At 44.0% G+C, this 19,140-nt stretch overlaps 1 protein-coding gene and 1 pseudogene across 3 annotated transcripts in view; both read left to right on the top strand.

Annotated features, from left to right (window-relative positions):
• The first annotated feature begins 751 nt into the window (after positions 1-751).
• The window catches only part of TUFT1 (tuftelin 1), a 48,675-nt gene continuing 30,286 nt past the window's right edge, over positions 752-19,140 (top strand). The window contains exon 1 of one of the 3 annotated variants that reach the window (XM_077842256.1): positions 752-952. In XM_077842256.1, coding sequence (XP_077698382.1) covers positions 767-952 — 186 coding nt within the window. In that variant the 5' untranslated portion in view covers positions 752-766. Of the gene's footprint in view, positions 1,048-19,140 lie in introns of all 3 variants that reach the window. The other 2 variants (XM_077842257.1, XM_077842258.1) reach the window with 2 other exon arrangements.
• On the top strand, positions 3,983-4,082 carry LOC144281417 (U6 spliceosomal RNA; annotated as a pseudogene).

The following is a 19,140-nucleotide window of genomic DNA, read 5'->3' as shown; positions in this document are numbered from 1 at the left end:
TTCCTATCTGGTATGGGACCCAGTTCCTACCTGGGAGGTAGCAAAATTTCTGTCATTCCTGCTCTTGTGTTGCCTTGAAGAGAAAGCTAGCTGTTTGTTCATCAGAGCCTATTGCCAGATTCAGGGGCACTGCCCACTCAAGAGCGGGTCAGACCATCTGCCTGCTTTCCAGGTGGACCACAGCCCAGTGGAACAGCCAATCTGCAGAGAAAGGCAGGGTTGAAAGAGACTCCATCCTTGGCTCTCCTGTAAGACTTTAAAATGCTAATCTGGGTTTGGGGAGCAGATGCTATTGGAAATTGAGGCTCATCCTTTCTCAAGAATACACAATCCTTTTAAGGCAACGTGTCCCGCCTCTCCTAACCATATAAGTGCAACTTTGATATAATAGCTTCTACATAACAAGCCCCACCCAGAGCCAAGCTGGCTTTGACTTTGGCCTGGGCCTCCTGCCAGGGCAGGGCACCTGCCAGACTGGCTTGGGCCAGTCTGAGTAAGTTGGCCTCTGGTGCCTGCATTTCTACCGTGATGGGGGAAAGTTTTGCTCAGTTCCACAAAAGTGGCCTATATATAGGGAGAGGAGAATGTATGGAAGCTTTTTTCCAACTTGTCCTCTCAGGGGCAGGCAGGGTAATTCTCTTTCACCAACAGTGACCTTGAAGTTGAAAAGGCAGCAGCAAGATTAACGAAGAATATTTGAGATGCAAGCATATGGGCTAGGCAAAACCCCAGTTGAGCACCCTCAGGTAGCCTCATAAACACCTTTATGTCTCTGGGAGCCGACCTGCGAGTCCGGAAGCTCCCGGCCACGCCCACCCGCTCCTCGGCTCGCTCTCATTGGCGGGAGGCATCTGGGGGCGTGTCCAGCCGGCAGCCCCGCCCCCGACGCGTCTATACAAGGGGGCGGTTCCACGCGCGCCCGCCTAGAAGGCGCCGGACGGCGGGGCGGAGGGTAGCTCCGTGTGCCGCGACCCTCGCGCGAGTAGGATGAACGGGACGCGGAGCTGGTGCACGCTGGTGGACGTGCGCCCGGAGGGCCCGACTGCGGTAAGAGCCGCCGCACTGCCTGCCCCGCCCGGTGCTCCCGGTCTCCAGTTCGGTCCCTCCTGCGCCTCGCGCCAGGCTCGCTGACCTCGCCTGGGGCCGGCTTGAGGCCGTCGGCTCTCGCCGCGCTTCTCTTTCTCTTTTTCTGCCGCCGCGTGGCGGGCAGTGGGGGTCGTGGGGGTCGTGGCAGGAAGGCCGTTCGGGGACTCGGGGCATCCCTGCCCCCTGGAGGGCTCTGCGGCTCCTCCCGGGACCCCGCGCGGGGATCCATTGCGCGCCCCCCAGGCGTCCCGTGGGTCGTAGGAGGATCTCTGTGTTGGGGGCTGTGGGTGTCCGACGGGGAGGTGAGGCCTTCTGTGGTTCCTGTGGTCTCAGAGGCCCTCCCAAGAACTTAATGGTGCTTTGGGTGGTCAGTAAGAAGACAAAGGATACGGAGTAAAATCCCAGGGCTTGAACCGAAGGGTGGGGCGGCAGGTCTCCAGGTACGCCCAGGTGGCCAGGAGCTCCCCCTTTCGCCAGGAGGGATAGGGCTGCCCGCTTGCGGGTCACCACTCGGCCCCGATTTCTCCTTCCCCTTGCAGCTCTCCTGGTTCCCCAACCCCCATCGGCCAACCAGTGGCTCCTGGGACGGTTTGTTCACCTCGTTTCCGGGTCTAGCTTCCAGGCCCCGGGCAGGTGGATGCAGGAGTGGCCAGAAACCGAGGCGGAGGGAAGGGAAGTGACCCGCGGGAGCGCTTCCGGACGACGTGCGGGTTGAGGAGAGGGACGGCCTCCTGTGCTAAGTCTCACTCCCTGGCTCCCTGGCCCTGGTTCCTCTCCACCCCGGATGACCCTATGGTTTTTCCTCTTCGAAGGCAGAGGACGGTACCTTGTGGCTGCTTCTAGGCTTTGCTGGGGAACTTGACCCAGAATACGTGTGTACTGTCTCATGGATTTTCAAGCTATTTTGGGGGGACTGAAATAGGAGCCGAGGTGATGGGAAGTGTGTATCCTCCTTTCCCCCTCCCTTCGCTCTGTATCTGAGTCCCTTCCTCGCATCTAGTCTCAGCATGCCCCCTGAGGGAGCTAACCCTGCTGCACCCCAATTATGGCTCTTCAGAATAACTCGTGGGATAGTTTCTCATTTCAGGTTTAGGGTGCAGATGATCACTTAATTCTGTTCACAGTCTCCTCTCCATTTCTGTCCAGTCTATGAGTGTTTCTACCACATTACGGGTCGAGCTACTGCCCAAACCCCCAATCCTTCATTTTTGGTAGTTTGCCAGTCTCCTAGCAATAAAGAAATCCATCCTCTATTATGTCAGCCCCCAGACCTACTACATGCTCTTGCTCACTGTCTTGGAATGGTTGAGGTAGGGAGGCGGGTATGAGGAAAATACAGGAGAGGGGTGTTGGGTTTCTTTTTGCTTATTGTAAAAAAGAGATCTGGGAGGGTCTTAAGACCAAGGTATTGGTACTGTTGAGAATGATTGGACACACTCTTCTGTCCCTTGATGTTTTGTTGTTCCTTGCCTCATGGGGGAGAAGTAGTCAGTAGGAAAATAGTGCCAAATAATTAAAGAATAAAGTAAATTCTTTAATTCAGTCAGTATCCAGCTATGAATTAGTTTGAACCTAATCAGAGATGTTTAGAACAAGGGGAAATAGAAACTCCCTTTATTCCTTTTCCCTAGGCTGGACATGAGAGGTATTGTACTTCAAAGCTGCGAATGAAATAAGCATTACTGGAATCTGTTCTTGGAGACATTCCTGAGCTGTTAAGGACCGGGAGGAGATGGTAAACAATCAGTCAGGAGACAGGCTTTGTCCCTGAATTCCTCTCCTCTGAGCCAGCGCTAGGTTAGAATTTATGGCTCTGGACAGTCCCCAGGAAGCTGTAGTATATTCACACCATGGAGTGAATGGTCAGTGTGGGCACCAAGTGAGTGATTGAGTATGCAAATGAATAGATGTTTCTCCTGGTGTCAGCAGTGTAGACAGTTTAATTGATTTGTATGTCCTAGTGGGAGTCAGGACCCTGGGACTCTGTTGATGTTTCCCTATCAGCCAGGCCATGTGCCTTTTGGTGCATCACACTTGGATGTGGAAATATGGCTAATATAGTCTTTGGATTAATTTTATTGTTGGAGGCAGATGCAGGAGGTACAGTGAGCCAATGTTTTTCAAACTGCAGATCATCACCACCAGTGATTTAGGACCCTAGCATTAGAAAAGAAGTGGATTCCAATTATATGACATTCTGGAATAGGCAAAACTAGAGACAACAAAAAGATCAGTGATTGCCAGGAGTTTGGAGGGTAGACGGGAGATGATTAGAGCACAGAGGATTTTTTTTTGTCCTAATCCACAGAATGTACCTTATTCACTTTACTTGAGTGTACCCTAAGGGGAACCATGGGCTTGAGGTGATTATGATGTGTCAGTGTAGATTCATTCTTGGTAACAAATACACAATTCTGGTGGGTGATAGCGGTAATAGAGGAAGCTATGCATGTATGGGGGTAGGGGACCCTGAGAAATCTCTGTACCTTCCTGTCCATTTTGTTGTGAATTGAAAACTGCTCTAAACAAAATAAAGTCTTAGAAAAATAAGAAATAGAATCTGCGCTATCAGAGTGTTAGGGTGGATATTTTTGGCAAAAGTTTTGTCTCAGCTATATGTATGTATACATATTATATATGTGTGTGTATGCTTATTAGATCTTGAGGTAAATTTTTTTTTTTAAATCAGAGGAGTTTGCAAGGCACTGTAGTAAGTTATACTGGCAAATGGAAGCACAAACAAACCTCAGACATTTTTATTAGACATTCCCATTAAGTTCCTTTGGTTATAAGCAGCAGAGAGGAACTCTAGCTAACTTAAGCAGAGGAGGAATTTATTAGGAGAAAATGGGCAGTCACAGAATTTAAGGGAAAGCTTAAAAATTCTGAACCAAGGGTGCTTGTATTGGCAGCACATGCACTAAAATTGAACCAATATGGGGAAGATTAGCATGTGCAAGAGTGACATGCAAACTCATGAAGCATTCCCTGTTTTTAAATGGTGTTATATAATAGCGTTGTATAGTGACAGATGGTACCTACACTTAGGGTGAGCATAGCGTAACTCTAGAGTTGTCAAATCACTGTGTTGTATGCCTGAAACTAATGTAACCTTGCCAATTATACTTCAATTTAAAAAAGTGAACCAGGAAAGTCTTGGATCTGTATAAGTGGAGGGTTTCTACACCTGAGTGTATTGGTTCCAGCTCTTTTTTGCCATTCTGTTCAAGGTTCCAAGGAGAGGGTGTCATTGGTCCCTCACCCACCTTGTAGGGCAATGTAGGGTTCCTTGATTGATAAACAGTCCCGCCAGATTATCTAGTAAAGGAGGGAGATTGTCCAGAGCAAAACCAAGTGTTGTTACCAGTAGAGGAAGATGGAAGTTGTGTAGCAAAAGCAACAGAAATTCACTACATTAGACTTTGGTTTGAATGATCTCTTTCTTTTTCTTTAAAAAAAAAAAAAAAAAAAATTAGGTAGGCTCCACACCTAATGTGGGGCTTGAACTCACAACCCTGAGATCAAGAGTTGCATATTCTACTGACTGAGCCAGCCAGGTGGGCCTCTTTTTTTCTTTATAAATTGTTTTTCAGGGCAGCCTGGGTGGCTCAGCAGTTAAGCGCCATCTTCAGCCCAGGGCCTGATCCTGGAGACCTGGGATTGATTCCCCCGTCAGTCCCACATTGGGCTCTCTGCATGGAGCCTGCTTCTCCCTCTACCTGTGTCTCTCATGAATAAATAAATAAAATCTTTTAAAAAAAATGTTTTTCAACCAAGGGAATATATGTACATGATTTTAAAAATATTTAATATTATCAAAAGGCTTTAGAAAAGAAAATAGCAAGCAGTTTCCTGCTCCAAACCCTGTCCCATGGAGACACCACCTTCAACTCTTAGCACTCTTGTTTGGTGTTTAACCTCATGTTTCTAAATAATATGCTTCTAGTGATGCTTCTTGATTTATAGGTTTTAGACATCTATTGGCTTCCTGCTGTAGAAATTATAGGGAAGTTTATAGTCCCGCCCCTTACACACTCCCTTTCTCTTCTCCCATCTTCCCAGTGTATCTACATCACAATTTTTGGCTAAACTATGATTTCTATTTTAAGATTTTATTTATTTACTTGACAGAGAGAGAGAGCACACAAGCAGGGGGAGAGGTAGGCAGAGGGAGAAGGAGAAGCAGGTTCCCCACCAATCAGAGAGCCCGATGTGGGGCTCAATCCCAGGACCCTGGGATCATGACCTGAGCAGAAGGCAGATGCTTAACCAACTGAGCCACCTAGGCTCCCCTGAACTATCATTTCTGTTAGTAACATTGTGGTTAAGAGCCTGGCCCTGGGAATCTGATGCTAGAGTGGGGCTGTAGTCAGGGCTTTGATGTTTGCTTTGCCTGAGATCATTTCAGTAAATTACTTAATCTTTTCAGTCTTCGTTTCCTCACATGTAAAACAGGGCTAATAATTGCACCCTTCTCATAAGGTTGTTGTGAGGATTTCTTTTTTTAAGGTTTTTATTTATTTAAAAAAATATTTTAAAAAATATTTTTTATTTATTTATTCATGAGAGACACGCACAGAGAGGCAGAGACTAGGCAGAGGGAGAAGCAGGCTCCCAGCAGGGAGCCCGATGTGGGACTCAATCCTGGGACTCTGGGATCACGCCCTGAGCCAAAGGCGGGCGCTCAACTGCTGAGCCACCCAGGTGTCCCATGTTGTGAGGATTAAATAAAATAAAATGTATGAAACATTAAGCACCGTGCCTGGCACATGATAAGTGCTCAGGTGTTAGCTCTTATTTTCTGTTTGCTCTTCCTACTGGCATAAATGAGATTGTTTTGGCCTCTCATGATACCCCCCACCCAAGGGATGGAGGAAGAGTATGAGAACTCCCTGGTCTGGTCAAGGTTTGCTCCTTCTCATCGTGTTCACATTTATTCTTATCTGTTCCTTTCCCCTTGCCTCTGCCAGTAGAGGGTCTCGAGGATGAGAAGAGGCCTATAGTGCACCCAGATTAACCTTTGCTGGTACCATCTCAGCCAGGACTGGTCTTAGAAGAGTGATGGTTAGGGTTCCTGTTTAAGCATCCTGCTCTAGGCCCCTTTCCTTTTCCTCTTTTTCCTGACTCATGGCCTAGGCAGCTTGATGTCCCATGATGGCTCTTTGGTAAGATGATTCCCTTTAATACTAATCTTCCACAGAATCTTTGCATTTTTTCCATCTTCTCTACTTTTTTTGTCTTGATCAATCTTGGCTAGGGAGTTTCTCTCAACGCTGGGGTGGTTTGGAGTTTTTCTGTCAGCTATAGCTTGAACCTTTTGTCTTTACACTGGAATAGATATTATTCCTTTAGGATCTCAGAAGCTGAATTAGTTTATTTTTTATTTTATTTATTTTTTAAAGATTTTATTTATTCATTCATGAGAGAAAGAGAGAGAGAGAGAGAGGCAGAGACACAGGCAGAGGGAGAAGCAGGAAGCAGGCTCCATGCAGGGAGCCCAATGTGGGATTCGATCCCTGACCTCCAGGATCACTCCCTGGGCTGAAGGCAGGCACTCAACCGCTGAGCCACCGAGGCGTCCCCGCTGAATTATTTAATACCAAGTCCTGAACTCCATTCCTTAAAAAGAAAAAAAAAAAATTTTGTTTTTTAACTAAAGCTATGATTTATTGACGGTTTACGATGGGCCTCATTTTTTTCTGTAACTACTTTAATGAGCCATAATTCATAGACTGCGCAAATAATCCATTTAAAATGTACAGTTTAGTGGCTTTTAGTGTAGTCATTGAGTTGTACAGTCATCAACACAATCAATTTTAAAACATTTTCTTCAGCCATAAAGAAATCCTAATCCATTAGCAGTCACTCTTCATTTTCTCTTAACCCACTCACCCAGCCCTAGGCAACCATTAGTCTATTTTCTTTCTCTGAGATTTCCTGTTCTAGGCATTTTATGTAAATATAATCATCTAATGTATGATCGATCCTTTGTGACTGGCTTCTTTCAATTAGCATGATGTTTTTATGGTTGATCCATGTTGTAACAGGAATCAGTATTTCATTCCATTTAATTTAATTTAATTTAATTTTAATTTTATTTTTTAAAGATTTTATTTACTTGAAAGAACGGGAGCGAGCACCAGCGTGGGGGGTGGGCAGAGGGAGAGGGACAAGCAGACTCCCTGCTGACAGACATGGGGCTCAATCCCAAGACCTTGAGATCATGACCTGAGCCAAAGGCAGTCAACCAACTGAACCACCCAGGGCCCCTATACTTCATTCCTTTTTAAAACTGAATGATAGGACACCTGGATGGCTCAGTGGTTCAGCTCTGCTTTCGGGTCAGGTCATGATCCTAGAGTTCAGGGATCGAGTCCCTCATCTGGCTTCCTATAGGGAGCCTGCTTCTCCCTCTGCCTATGTCTCTGCCTCTGTGTCTCTCATGAATAAATAAATAAAATCTTAAATAAATAAGTAAACCTGAATGATATTCCATTGCATGGATATATTATCACATATGTTCATCATGGATAAGTGTTGGTGGATGATTGGGTAGTTTCTATTTTTTTGGTCTATTATAAATAATGCTGCTCTGAACATTTACTTACATGTTTTTTGGGTTTATTTAAAGGTTTTATTTATTTGAGAGAGTGAGAGACAGAGCATGAGAAGGGGGAAGAGAGGGAGAGGGAGAAACAGGCTCTCCACTGAGTAGGGCTCCATCCTAGGAACCCTGGGATCATGACCTGAGCTGAACGCAGATGCTTAACCAACTGAGCCACCCAGGTGCCCCTCCCCCCCTTTTTGTATAGATGTATATTTTAATTTCTTTTGGAGAGACTTACCTATGATGGAATTGCTGGGTCAGATTATTTGGATTTTGACAGAGGATTCCTCTGGACTCATTGAGGCTTATTCCAAAGAATGAATGAATTCTTAAATGGTGAAAATATTGGCTCTGTGACACCAGAGTAGGGAAGAAACTCCTGGGCAGAGGAGGAGCCTTTCAAGTTTGTCGACTGTCGTTCCTTCCATTCATGACACCTGTCCCAAGCTTAACCCATAAATTCCTCCTTACAACATCCTGTCTCCCCCATTCATTGCCAGGTTCTTACTTTCTAGAGAGGCCTGCCAGGAATTTGGGGCATCCTGAGCTCTGCCAAAGGATCTGGGATAGGAAGCTTACCCAATCACCTGGCATTTGGTGTTTGTCATATTTTTCTGGGGTGGGGGATGGGGTGTTCACCCAGATGGTTTCGGTTCTAGACACATGTGTTCAGAGCAGGTGAGACAAGCTTCCCCGCCTGCTAGTAATTATGGTACATGCCTCTTTGGGTCACAATGCAGAGTCTTGTGAAATACTTTTGTTTCCTAGGGGTGGGGAGGTTTAGTTAGGGGAATAAGTATGTGCCAGGAAGGCTGGTGCCTAGATTAAGCGTGGCCAGCAGGGGCAGGAAGAGGAGAAGAAAATATAGGGTATGGTGGAGATGGGTAGATGAAGGAGGAAAAAGGAAATGATCTTCTAGGGTCTGGGGGCACAAAAATGATAAATGATGAAATAACGACAGAGGGGAGGGGGAACTGCCCCTTCATCCCGGGCTGGCCGTGCACTGGCAGGTTTCCTGGAGAGCCACTGGCACAGCAGGAGTTGAGCATTCAGGAGCCCACCACCCTCCTGTACACATTCAGTGTGTGTGAGGCCTCTTATGCCCCAGCGGTTCTGTGGGCCAGGTCTCTAGGTAATGAGAAAGGCTACCCCATGTAGGGTACCACCCTAAATCCTTTTTGTCATTTCACCTCCCAATCACCCCAGCTGCCTCTCTGCCTAGTGCTCGTCCAGCCCATGCCTCTGGGCAGGTAGCTGGACAAAAAGTAGACACCTGTTTTGTTGGCTAATCTGTGGGAAGGAGTGGAATACTTCTTTGTATCATACTTAACAAAGGGCCATCTCTGGCCTAGAGAGCCCTGTAAAAGGCCAGAACCAAGGCTGCCCAAAATCTGAGAGTGTAGTGGCAGCCCAGACAGGATAAGCTCCAACCACCCCATCTGGCCCTCTGTGACTTTATTGGGGCTTTCCTTGTCCTGGCCTCTTGGGAGCTGGCTATTCTCATTACTCAGAAGGGGACACCTGAGGTGGCTGCTGTAGCCGTTTGAGACTGCATACATTTCGGGTGGGAGAGGGGATGGGACTGAGGGACAGAGTGAGGGAGGAATGGGTTACAGAGTGAAGAAGAATTAAGGATGCTGGTTTCCAGCTCAAGGACAGTATTCACTGCCCTACTTCTTCTTAGAAAGACCCTTGACCTCACCTGCCACCCATGCTTCTGGCCCCCTTAGCAGCCTGGGGAATGGGAGCAAGGGAAACATTTTCCCATAGATCTGTCCCCTGGCACATGAGCCTGGGGTGTGAGAACCTCTGGGGCCTCCCTCTTTATCTCCCTATCCTTTCTCCTCAGCGCCTTGATCTCTAACCCTTCAGCTATGTGTTTATCCCCTCCCCGCTCTGAGAAGTGACTCACAGCTGGAGATTTGTTTGAACAGAAGCAAGAGGCTGCCTGTAATTTGGAGGTGGCTGGGCTTCTCCCCGAGAATGTTTATGAGGTTAGAGGCTGCTTACCTTGTGAATAACTGCTGCTTTTTCCCTAGAGAAGAAGGCTCTACTTTCTATCTTGCCTTTTGGAGAGTCCCCAAGGAGACTACCCTGCTAGACATTTTGGGGTGTTCCTAAAGCTCCCTGGGACCTGCTCACAGCCCTGAGATCATTCCAGCTCCAGAAAACAGCTAGTAGCACCTTTCAGAGATGGGCCTGGGTTTCCCTCCTTAGGTCTGGGCTGGGGTTGTGGGTTGAAGTTCATGGCCTTGCAGACTGGCTTCTCTGGTTTTGGAGGCCAAGGTGCCAGAGAAAAAAATCCTAGATTTGTTCACAGGCTTCATGTAGATGGTCTGGCTCACCCACCCTCCTCCCCATGTCGTCCCAGAGCTCCTTGGGAAAGTAATGCTGTCTCACGTATGTGGAGTGATTTATGGTTCCAGAGCACTTTCACACTATCTTGCATCTCTACCTGTCTGCCTTAAATGTAGGCAGGGTACATATTATCACTACCATTTTGCAGATAGACACCAGGCCCTGAGAGATAAGGTGACTTGCTCAAGGACTAATAGATTTCAGTTTGACTTAGACTCCACCTCCAATTCCAAGTTTAGCGCTTTTTCTTGCCTTCTGTTTATTTAAATGTGTTACTAGACCAGGCTGCACAAACACATTTTTGTTGCTAAAGTTTAAAACACTGTGGCTTAGTCGGTTAAGTGTCTGCCTTCAGCTCAGGTTGGGATCAAGCCTGGTACCGGCTCCCTGCTCAGCCAGGAGTCTGCTTCTCCCTCTCCCACTGCCCCTCTGCCCACTTGTGCTCTTTCTCTGTCAAATAAATAAATAAAATCTTGGGATCCCTGGGTGGCGCAGCGGTTTGGCGCCTGCCTTTGGCCCAGGGCGCGATCCTGGAGACCCGGGATCGAATCCCACGTCGGGCTCCCGGTGCATGGAACCTGTTTCTCCCTCTGCCTGTGTCTCTGCCTCTCTCTCTCTCTCTCTCTCTCTCTCTCTGTGTGACTATCATAAATAAATAAAAATTAAAAAAAATAAATAAATAAAATCTTAAAACAAAACAAAAAAACTGTAGAAGTATGAACTGAAGGTTCCGTTACTCCTTTGTCCTTTTTTTAATATGTATAAATTTAGTGCTTTTTCCCATGTGCTTACATTCTAGAAATGCCCTTGGCATCGTGATCAACAGCACCGACTCTAGAGCCCCAGGACCTGGGTTTGAATCCTGGCTCTGACCCTTGTTAGTTATAGGGCCTTGGGCAAGATACTTAGTGTCTGTGCCTTGGTTTTGTCATCTATGAAATAAGGATGTTGATAATAATATTCACCATATAGTATTATTATGAGAAGTAAATGGATTAATGTATATAAAGCATGTAGAGCCCAGTAGGGCTCAGCACATAGTAATTGCTATATATGGGAGTTGGCAATTACTATGAACATATATGTGTATGTATATGTACTTAAATAGGAAGTCATATTTTATGAATTAGTGCCTTGCTTTTTTCCTTCTTTATCTTGGAGATAATTTTCTGTCAGTTCACAGAATTTTATTTATCAGCAGTGTAGTATTCCATAGTGTGGATAATTCCATACCTATGAGTGAGTGGGTACTTATGTTGTTTCCAGTTTGTAACTGTTGTTAACAGTACCATAGTCAACAGTTTTACACATCTGTCTTTGGGCAAATGTGTGTGGATTTTCATAGGGCATATTCCTAAAAGTGGAATTACTAGGTTAAAGGGTTTACAAGATGTGCAAATACTTTTTATTTTTTTTTAAATTATTTAAAAAAATTTTTTTTATTTATTTATGATAGTCACAGAGAGAGAGAGAGGCAAAGACATAGGCAGAGGGAGAAGTAGGCTCCATGCACCGGGAGCCCGACGTGGGATTCGATCCCGGGTCTCCAGGATCGCGCCCTGGGCCAAAGGCAGGCGCCAAACCGCTGCGCCACCCAGCGATCCCAATACTTTTTATTAATATTGCCAGATTAACTTCCCAAAATACTTGTATAAACTTACACTCTAACAATAAATGAGATTACTCTTTCTCTCTGCACCCTTACCAATCCTGGATATTATCAGGATCTTTAACATTTGCCAATCCATTGGTCTATAAATGTTATTTCTGCAGGGTTTGCCTGAAGAAAAGGCCACTGGTCTACTGAGAACAAGAAAGAAGGCTTGTGGGGATCCCTGGGTGGCTCAGCGGTTTAGCGCCTGCCTTCAGCCCAGGGTGTGATTCTGGAGGATCAAGTCCCTCATTGGGCTCCCTGCATAGAGCCTGCTTCTCCCTCTGCCTGTGTCTCTGCCTCTCTCTCTCTGTGTCTCTCATGAATAAATAAAATACAATCTTTAAAGAAAAAAAAAAAGGAAGGAAGGAAGGAAGGAAGGATGGAAGGAAGAAAGAAACAAAGAAGGCTTGTATATATGGGAAGTTTTAAGGCATAGCCATAAAATGGACAGCTGTGCACTGAACACTCAGCTTAAGAAATAGGACATAACCCAGGTGCCTGGGTGGCTCAGTTGGTTGGGTGTCTGTCTTTGGCTCAGGTCATGATCCCTGGGTTCTGGGATCAAGCCTGTGAAGGGGTTTCTGGTCAGCTGGAACTGGTCTTCTTCTCCATCTGCCTCTCTGCCCTGCTTGTGTGAGCTCTTGCTCTCAAGTAAATAAATAAAATCTTTAAAAACATGAAAAAGAAAGAGAACATTATCAATCTTTTTGAAGTGCCTGGGTCCTGCCTTGTTCATAACCGTCTGCTTCTTCCACAGAAGTGATCACTGTCTCAAATTTTGTGTTTATTTCTTTGCTTTTTGTTATAGTTTTCCTACATGGATAAGTGATATAGTACTTAGTTTGGCATGTTTTGAACTTTATATTCATAGTTTTATCTGTATTCTCTAGCCTTTTTTTTTTTAGGTTTATTTATTTATTTAAGTAATATCTACACCCAGTGTGGAGCTTAAACTCAGAACCCTGAGATCAAGACTTGCATTCTCTTCCAGCTAAGCCAGCCAGGTGCCCCTTCTATATAGCTTGCTTAGTTAAACTTACCATTAATTTGAAGATTCATTCATGTCGATGCATGAAGCTGTAGTTCAGTTATTTTCACAGATGAATACTAGTTCATTGTACTAATGTACCAGAGTTTATTCATCCATTTTCTTGTCAGCAGATCATCTGGGCTGTTGCCAGTGTGTAGCCACTACAAACAATGTTGCTGTGAACATACATCTGCAGGTTTCCTTTTTACACTTATTTATCTTCTTTTTTTTTTTTTTTAAAGATTTATTTATTTATTTGAGAGAGAGAAAAAGAAGAAGAGCATGAGCCAGAGGGTCTGAGGGAGAGGGAGAGAGATTCCAGGGACTGAGCATGGAGCCTGATGGGGGGCCTTCATCTCATGACCTTGAGATCACCACCTGAGCCAAAACCAAGAATCAGAGGCTCAACTGACTGCACTACCCAGGCTCCCCTACTTAAATCTTTTAGTTTAATGAAATCCCTGCCAAATTATAACTTGTTTTGTTTTATTTTTTTTATTGTTTATTTTTTATTTTTTTTCTTGTTTTGTTTTAAAGATTTTATTTATTTATTTGACCGAGGGGGAGAGAGTGCAAGCAGGGGGAGCGGCAGAGGGAGAGGGAAAGGCAGGATCCCCTGCTGAGCAGGGGCCAGGTGTGAAGCTCAATCCCAGGGTCCTGGGAGCCGAAGGCAGATACTTAACTGACTGAGCCACCCAAGCACCCTGAAAACTCATTGTTTTTATTTTTTTTATAGAGAGTAGACTTTAACTTTTTAGGTCCATTAATTTGTTTTAAACATTTTTAAAAATATTTTATTTATTTATTTATTGAGAGAAAGAGTGAGAGAGAGCATGAGCATTAGGAGAGGGAGAAGCAGGCTTCACACCGAACCAGAAGCTCCATGTGGGGCTTGATCCCAGGACTTGGGATTATGACTCAAGCTGAAGGTAGACGACCAACCGACTGAGCCACCCAGGTGCCCCACTTATTGTTTTAACCAACATTTCTGGTTACTGATTACTGATGAGGTTGACCATCTTTCATATATTTTTAAATTTTATATTAAAATTTTTTTCCAATAATATATCTTATTTAACCCAATATATACAAAGGTTATCATTTCCATAAGTGATCAGCATAGAAAGAATTCAATTTTTTGTGCTGTGGCTTTGTACAGAACATCTCTATTTGGACTGACCACATTTCAAATGGTTGATAGCCACATGTGGCTAGTGGCTGCCACATTGGACAGGATAGTTCTTGATAGTAAATGACTTGACTTAACTGACCCAATTCCCTATATTCAGAATAAACCTCTACTTCTAGTCATTGTCCTCTTTTAGTCATTACCTACTCCCATCCTTTAGGGGTAACCGCTAGAGTGACTTCTAAAGTATGTGTTAGTTTTGCTTGTTTTTATACTTTTTATATAAGTGGAATCTTAACTCTTGTGTCAGAATTCTTTTGCTTAACATTTGTGTGAAGTTTATTCACGTTGTGTACAAGTTCATTCTTTTTCATGGTTGTACACTGTTCCATTGTATGACTATATTGCAATTTAAATTTGTCCATTTTACCCTTTTTTTTTTAATGTGATTTTAGGAGGCACCTGGGTGGCACAATTGGTCAAGCGTCTAACTCTTGGTTTTAGCTCAGGTCGTGATCTCAGGATCATGGGACTGAGCCCTGTGTCCAGCTCTATGCTCAGCTCAGAGTCTGCTTAAGATTCTCTCTCCCGGGGGATCCCTGGGTTGCTCAGTGGTTTGGCGCCTGCCTTTGGCCCGGGGCGTGATCTGGGAGTCCTGGGGCGTGATCTTGGAGTCCCGGGATAGAGTCCCACATCGGGTTCCCTGCGTGGAGCCTGCTTCTCCCTCTGCCTGTGTCTCTGCCTCTCTCTCTCTCTCTCTCTCTCTCTCTCTGTGTGTGTCTCTCATGAATAAATAAATAAAATCTTAAAAAAAAAAAAGATTCTCTCTCCCTCTACCTCTGCCCATCCTCCCAGTTCATGCTTGCTCATGCACTCTTTCTTTCTCTAAAATAAACAAATAAATACATCTTTTTAAAAAATGTGGTTTTAGAGGCACCTGGCTGTCTTAGTTGGAAGAGCAAGTGACTCTTGATCTTGGAGTTGTGAGTTTGAGCCCCATGTTGGGTGTAGAGATTACTTAAAAATAAAGTTTTTAGGAGCCCCTGGGTGGCCCAGTTGGTTCAGGGGCTGACTCTTGGTTTCAGTTGAGGTCATGATCTCGGGGTCCTGGGTTCAAGCCCTATGTCAGGCTCCATGCTCAGCATGGTCTTCTTGAGATTCTTTCTCTCCCTCCCTTTGCCTTTCCTGCACATTCTCTCTCTCCCTCCCTCCCTAATAAATTAAATATTTAAAAAGTAGAATAAAATCTCTAGGGGCACCTGGGTGGCACAGTCAATTAAGGGACCAACTCTTGGTTTTGGCTCAGGTTGTGATCTCAGGGTGGTGAGATGGAGCCCCATGTCAGGCTCTGTGCTCAGCATGGAGTCTGCTTAAGACTCTCTCTCCCTCTCCCCCTCCTCCCATGTGCTTGCTCTCTCTCTCTCTCTCAAAATAAATCTTAAAAAAGAATAAAATCTTAAAAAAAATAAAATTTGGGTTTATGTGTATATGTATATATGTATTTATTTAAATAATCCCTATATCCATAATGGGGTTGAATATACAACCCTGAGATTAAGAGTCTCATGCTCAAAGGATTTATTTAGCCAGTCAGGTGTCCCTATCCATTTTATTCTTGAACATTTGGATACATTCTAATTTTTGGCTATTATGAGAAATGCTACTGTGAACATTCTAGCATCATTTTTTTTATGGGTAGAATTTTTTTGATTTTGGGGGAAACATAGGTATGCATTTCTGTTAGTAGTAGAACTACTATGTTATAGGGTTTGCAAATATTCCTCTTTGGTAGAGGTTTCCAAAGAGATTATGATAATGAGCATTCCCACCACCAGTGTAGGAGAGTTCTGATTGTTCCATAGCCCCTAGCACTTGTTTTTTGTTTTCATTTGTAGTCATTCTAATGGTATTTTGTAGCATTGCCTTGTGGTTTTAGTTTCTAGTTCTTTGATAATGATGACTGAAGATACTGAACCCTTTTCCGACGTTTATTGACCGTTTGGATATCCTCTTATGTGATGTGTCTATTGAAGTCTTTTGTCCATTTTTCTGTTGGGCAGCTCCTTTCTCTCCCTTTCTTTTCCTCCTTGCCCTTTCTCTCTTTCTTCAAATATGCTTTTTATTTTGGAATAATCTTAGGTTTACAGGAAGGTTGTAAAAATATTACAGAGAAGTCTTACACGCTCTTCGCTCAGTTTCCCCCAATGTTAACATCTTACATTAACCATAGTACATTTGTCATAACTAAGAAAACTAATGTTTTAGTTTTCTATAGTAAAGCCTTAAACTATAGGCTTTACTTGGATTTCACTGGTTTTTCCACTAATGTACTTTTTCTGATCCAGGATCCAGTCCTGTATATCATGTTGTAGTCTTTTTGTTTCGTAGGAATTCTTTTTTTTTTTTTTAAAGATTTTGTTTATTCATGAGAGACACACACAGAGAGAGAGGCAGAGACACAGGCAGAGGGAGAAGCAGGCTCCAAGCAGGGAGCCCAATGCAGGACTCGATCCTGGGACTCCAGGACCACACCCCGGGCCGAAGGCAGGCGCTAAACCGTTGAGCCACCCAGTGGTTTCGTAGGAATTCTTAATGTATTCTGAATATTCTTTGCCAGATATATATGGAATAAATACCTTCCACTCTGTGGATTTCCGTGCACTATCTTTTGATGAATGAAAGTTCAAAATTTTAATATAGTCTAATTTATCAAATATTTTTTATGGGGAGGATATTTTTATGCTGAGTTTAAGGAAAGTTTTGCCTTTTACATTGAAATCTGCAATCATTTGAAACTGATATTTGTATATAGTGTGAGGTAGAAGATAATATACATCTTTTTTTTTTTTTAAGATTTTATTTATTTATTCATGAGAGACACACAGAGAGAGGCAGAGACATAGGCAGAGGGAGAAGCAGGCTCCTTGCAGGAAGCCCGATGTGGGACTTGATCTTGAATCCTGGGATCACGCCCTGAGCTGAAGGCAGACGCTCAACTGCTGAGCCACCCAGGCGTCCCATATGACAGATATTTTGAAGAGGAGCTTTACATCGAAATTTGAGGAACTGGAACTTTTGTATATCTATGTGTTTTAGTCACTGTGTTTTCACTTAAGCATCTTACCAACTAATACACTAAAGCTGAGGGAGAATAAATCAATACACACAACAAATGAAAGCCAGGGTCAGTGTCTGAGGCCAGGTCTAACTGCTCCAAATGTGATTCTTTTTCTGCAAAGAAGAGAGAATGTCAGTTGGGCTTGAGGGGTAATGGACCAAGCAATAACTTTGGTGGTGATCTTGGTACTATTGTGTATCATCTCATTAGAAACTGTCAAAAGAAAAGTTGTTTTCTGAAATTAAAAAAATGAATATATAAGAAATAAAAAGAATTTGATAATAATCTACAGAAGTGGGAGCAGAGGAGAGGGGGCTTAGGTTGAATACCTAAGTTTAATTAGTTTATTCAGTGGCATACTAGTGGCCTTTAAAAGCCAATTAAAAAAGAAAGGATTTTATTTTATTTATTTATGAGATATACAGAGAGGCAGAGAAAGGGGCAGAGGGAAAAGCCGGCTCCTCATGGGGAGCCTGATGCAGGACTCAATCCCAGGACCCCAGGACCACGACATGAGCCAAAGGCAGATGCTCAACCACTGAGCCACCTAGGCGCTCCTAAAAGCCAATTAAAAAAAAAAAAAAAGTGTTTATTCATGAGAGACACAGAGAGAGAGAGAGAGAGAGAGAGAGAGAGGCAGAAAGATAGGCAGAAAGATAGGCAGAAGGAGAAGCAGACTCCATGCAGGGAGCCCGATGTAGGACTTGATCCCAGGACTCCAGGATCATACCCTAGTCTGAAACCAGGCACTCAACCACTGAGCCACCCAGGTGTCCCTTCTAAAAGCCAGTTTTGAAGAAAGTTTAGTGTGATGGAAATTAATGATGAAATATTAAAGGGAAAAAAGCAAGTACATAACTTTGTATGGTAGTATATTAAAAAAAATAAGTGTAGAAAAATTATGAGGAATACACTAACATTTTAATAGTGGCCATTTTGAGGTAGTAGGATTACAGATACTTATTTCCTTCATTATATTCTTTAATTTTTGTCCCTGAAAGTATTAATTTTTTGTTATCTAATTGTAGATTCATATGCAGTTATAAGAAATAATAGAGGGCACCGTGGGTGGCTTAGCGGTTTGGCGCCTGCCTTCTGCCCAGGGCCTGATCCTGGAGACCCGGGATTGAGTCCCACATCGGGCTCCCTGCATGGAGCCTGCTTCTCCCTCTGCCTGTGTCTCTGCCTCTCTCTCTCTCTCTCTCTGTCTCTCTCTCTGTCTCTCATGAATAAATAAAATCTTAAGAAAAAAAAAAGGAGGGATCCCTGGGTGGCGCAGCAGTTTGGCGCCTGCCTTTGGCCCAGGGCGCGATCCTGGAGATCCGGGATCGAATCCCACGTCGGGCTCCTGGTGCATGGAGCCTGCTTCTCCCTCTGCCTGTGTCTCTGCCTCTCTCTCTCTCACTGTGTGCCTATCATAAATAAATAAAAATTAAAAAAAAAAAAAAGGAATAATAGAGATCCCCTATACCCTTTATTTCATTTTCCTAAGTGGTAACATCTTGTAAGACTATACCATACTATCACAACCAGGATAGTGACTTCATACGGTCAAGGTAGAGCACATGTCCATCACCACAAAGATGCTTCATGTTGGAGCCTACATGCACTTGCTTTTCACTCCCATCTTCTCTTTACCTCCTGGCAACCGCTAATTTGTTCTTCATAATTTTTTCGTTTCAATAACGTTAAATAAATGGAATCATACAATATGTAACCTTTTGTGATTGGCTTCTTTCCCTTACCATAACTCTCTGGGAATTGTTGCACGCATCAATAATTTGTTCCCTTTTATTGCTGAGTAGTAATTAGTCCATGATATAAATACAACACAGTTTGTTGTCTATATAGAAGGGTATCTGGGTTGTTTCTAGTTTTGTAGTATTACAAATAAAGCTGTTGTAAACATTAGTGTACAAATTTTTGCGTTAACCTAAGTCTTCATTTCTCTTGGATAAATGTCCGGGAGTACAATTGCTAGGTTATATGGTATTTGTATGATTAGTTTTTTTAAAAGACTTTATTTATGGGGATCCCTGGGTGGCTCAGCGGTTTGGCGCCTGCCTTTGGCCCAGGGCATGATCCTGGAGCCCCGGGATCGAGTCCCACATCAGGCTTCCTGCATGGAGCCTGCTTCTCCTCTGTCTGTGTCTCTGCC

This window comes from Canis aureus, chromosome 12, assembly GCF_053574225.1.
Source record: "Canis aureus isolate CA01 chromosome 12, VMU_Caureus_v.1.0, whole genome shotgun sequence".
In the NCBI taxonomy this organism is placed as follows: Eukaryota; Metazoa; Chordata; class Mammalia; order Carnivora; family Canidae; genus Canis; species Canis aureus.
This window is presented reverse-complemented; position numbering and strand designations above follow the sequence as displayed.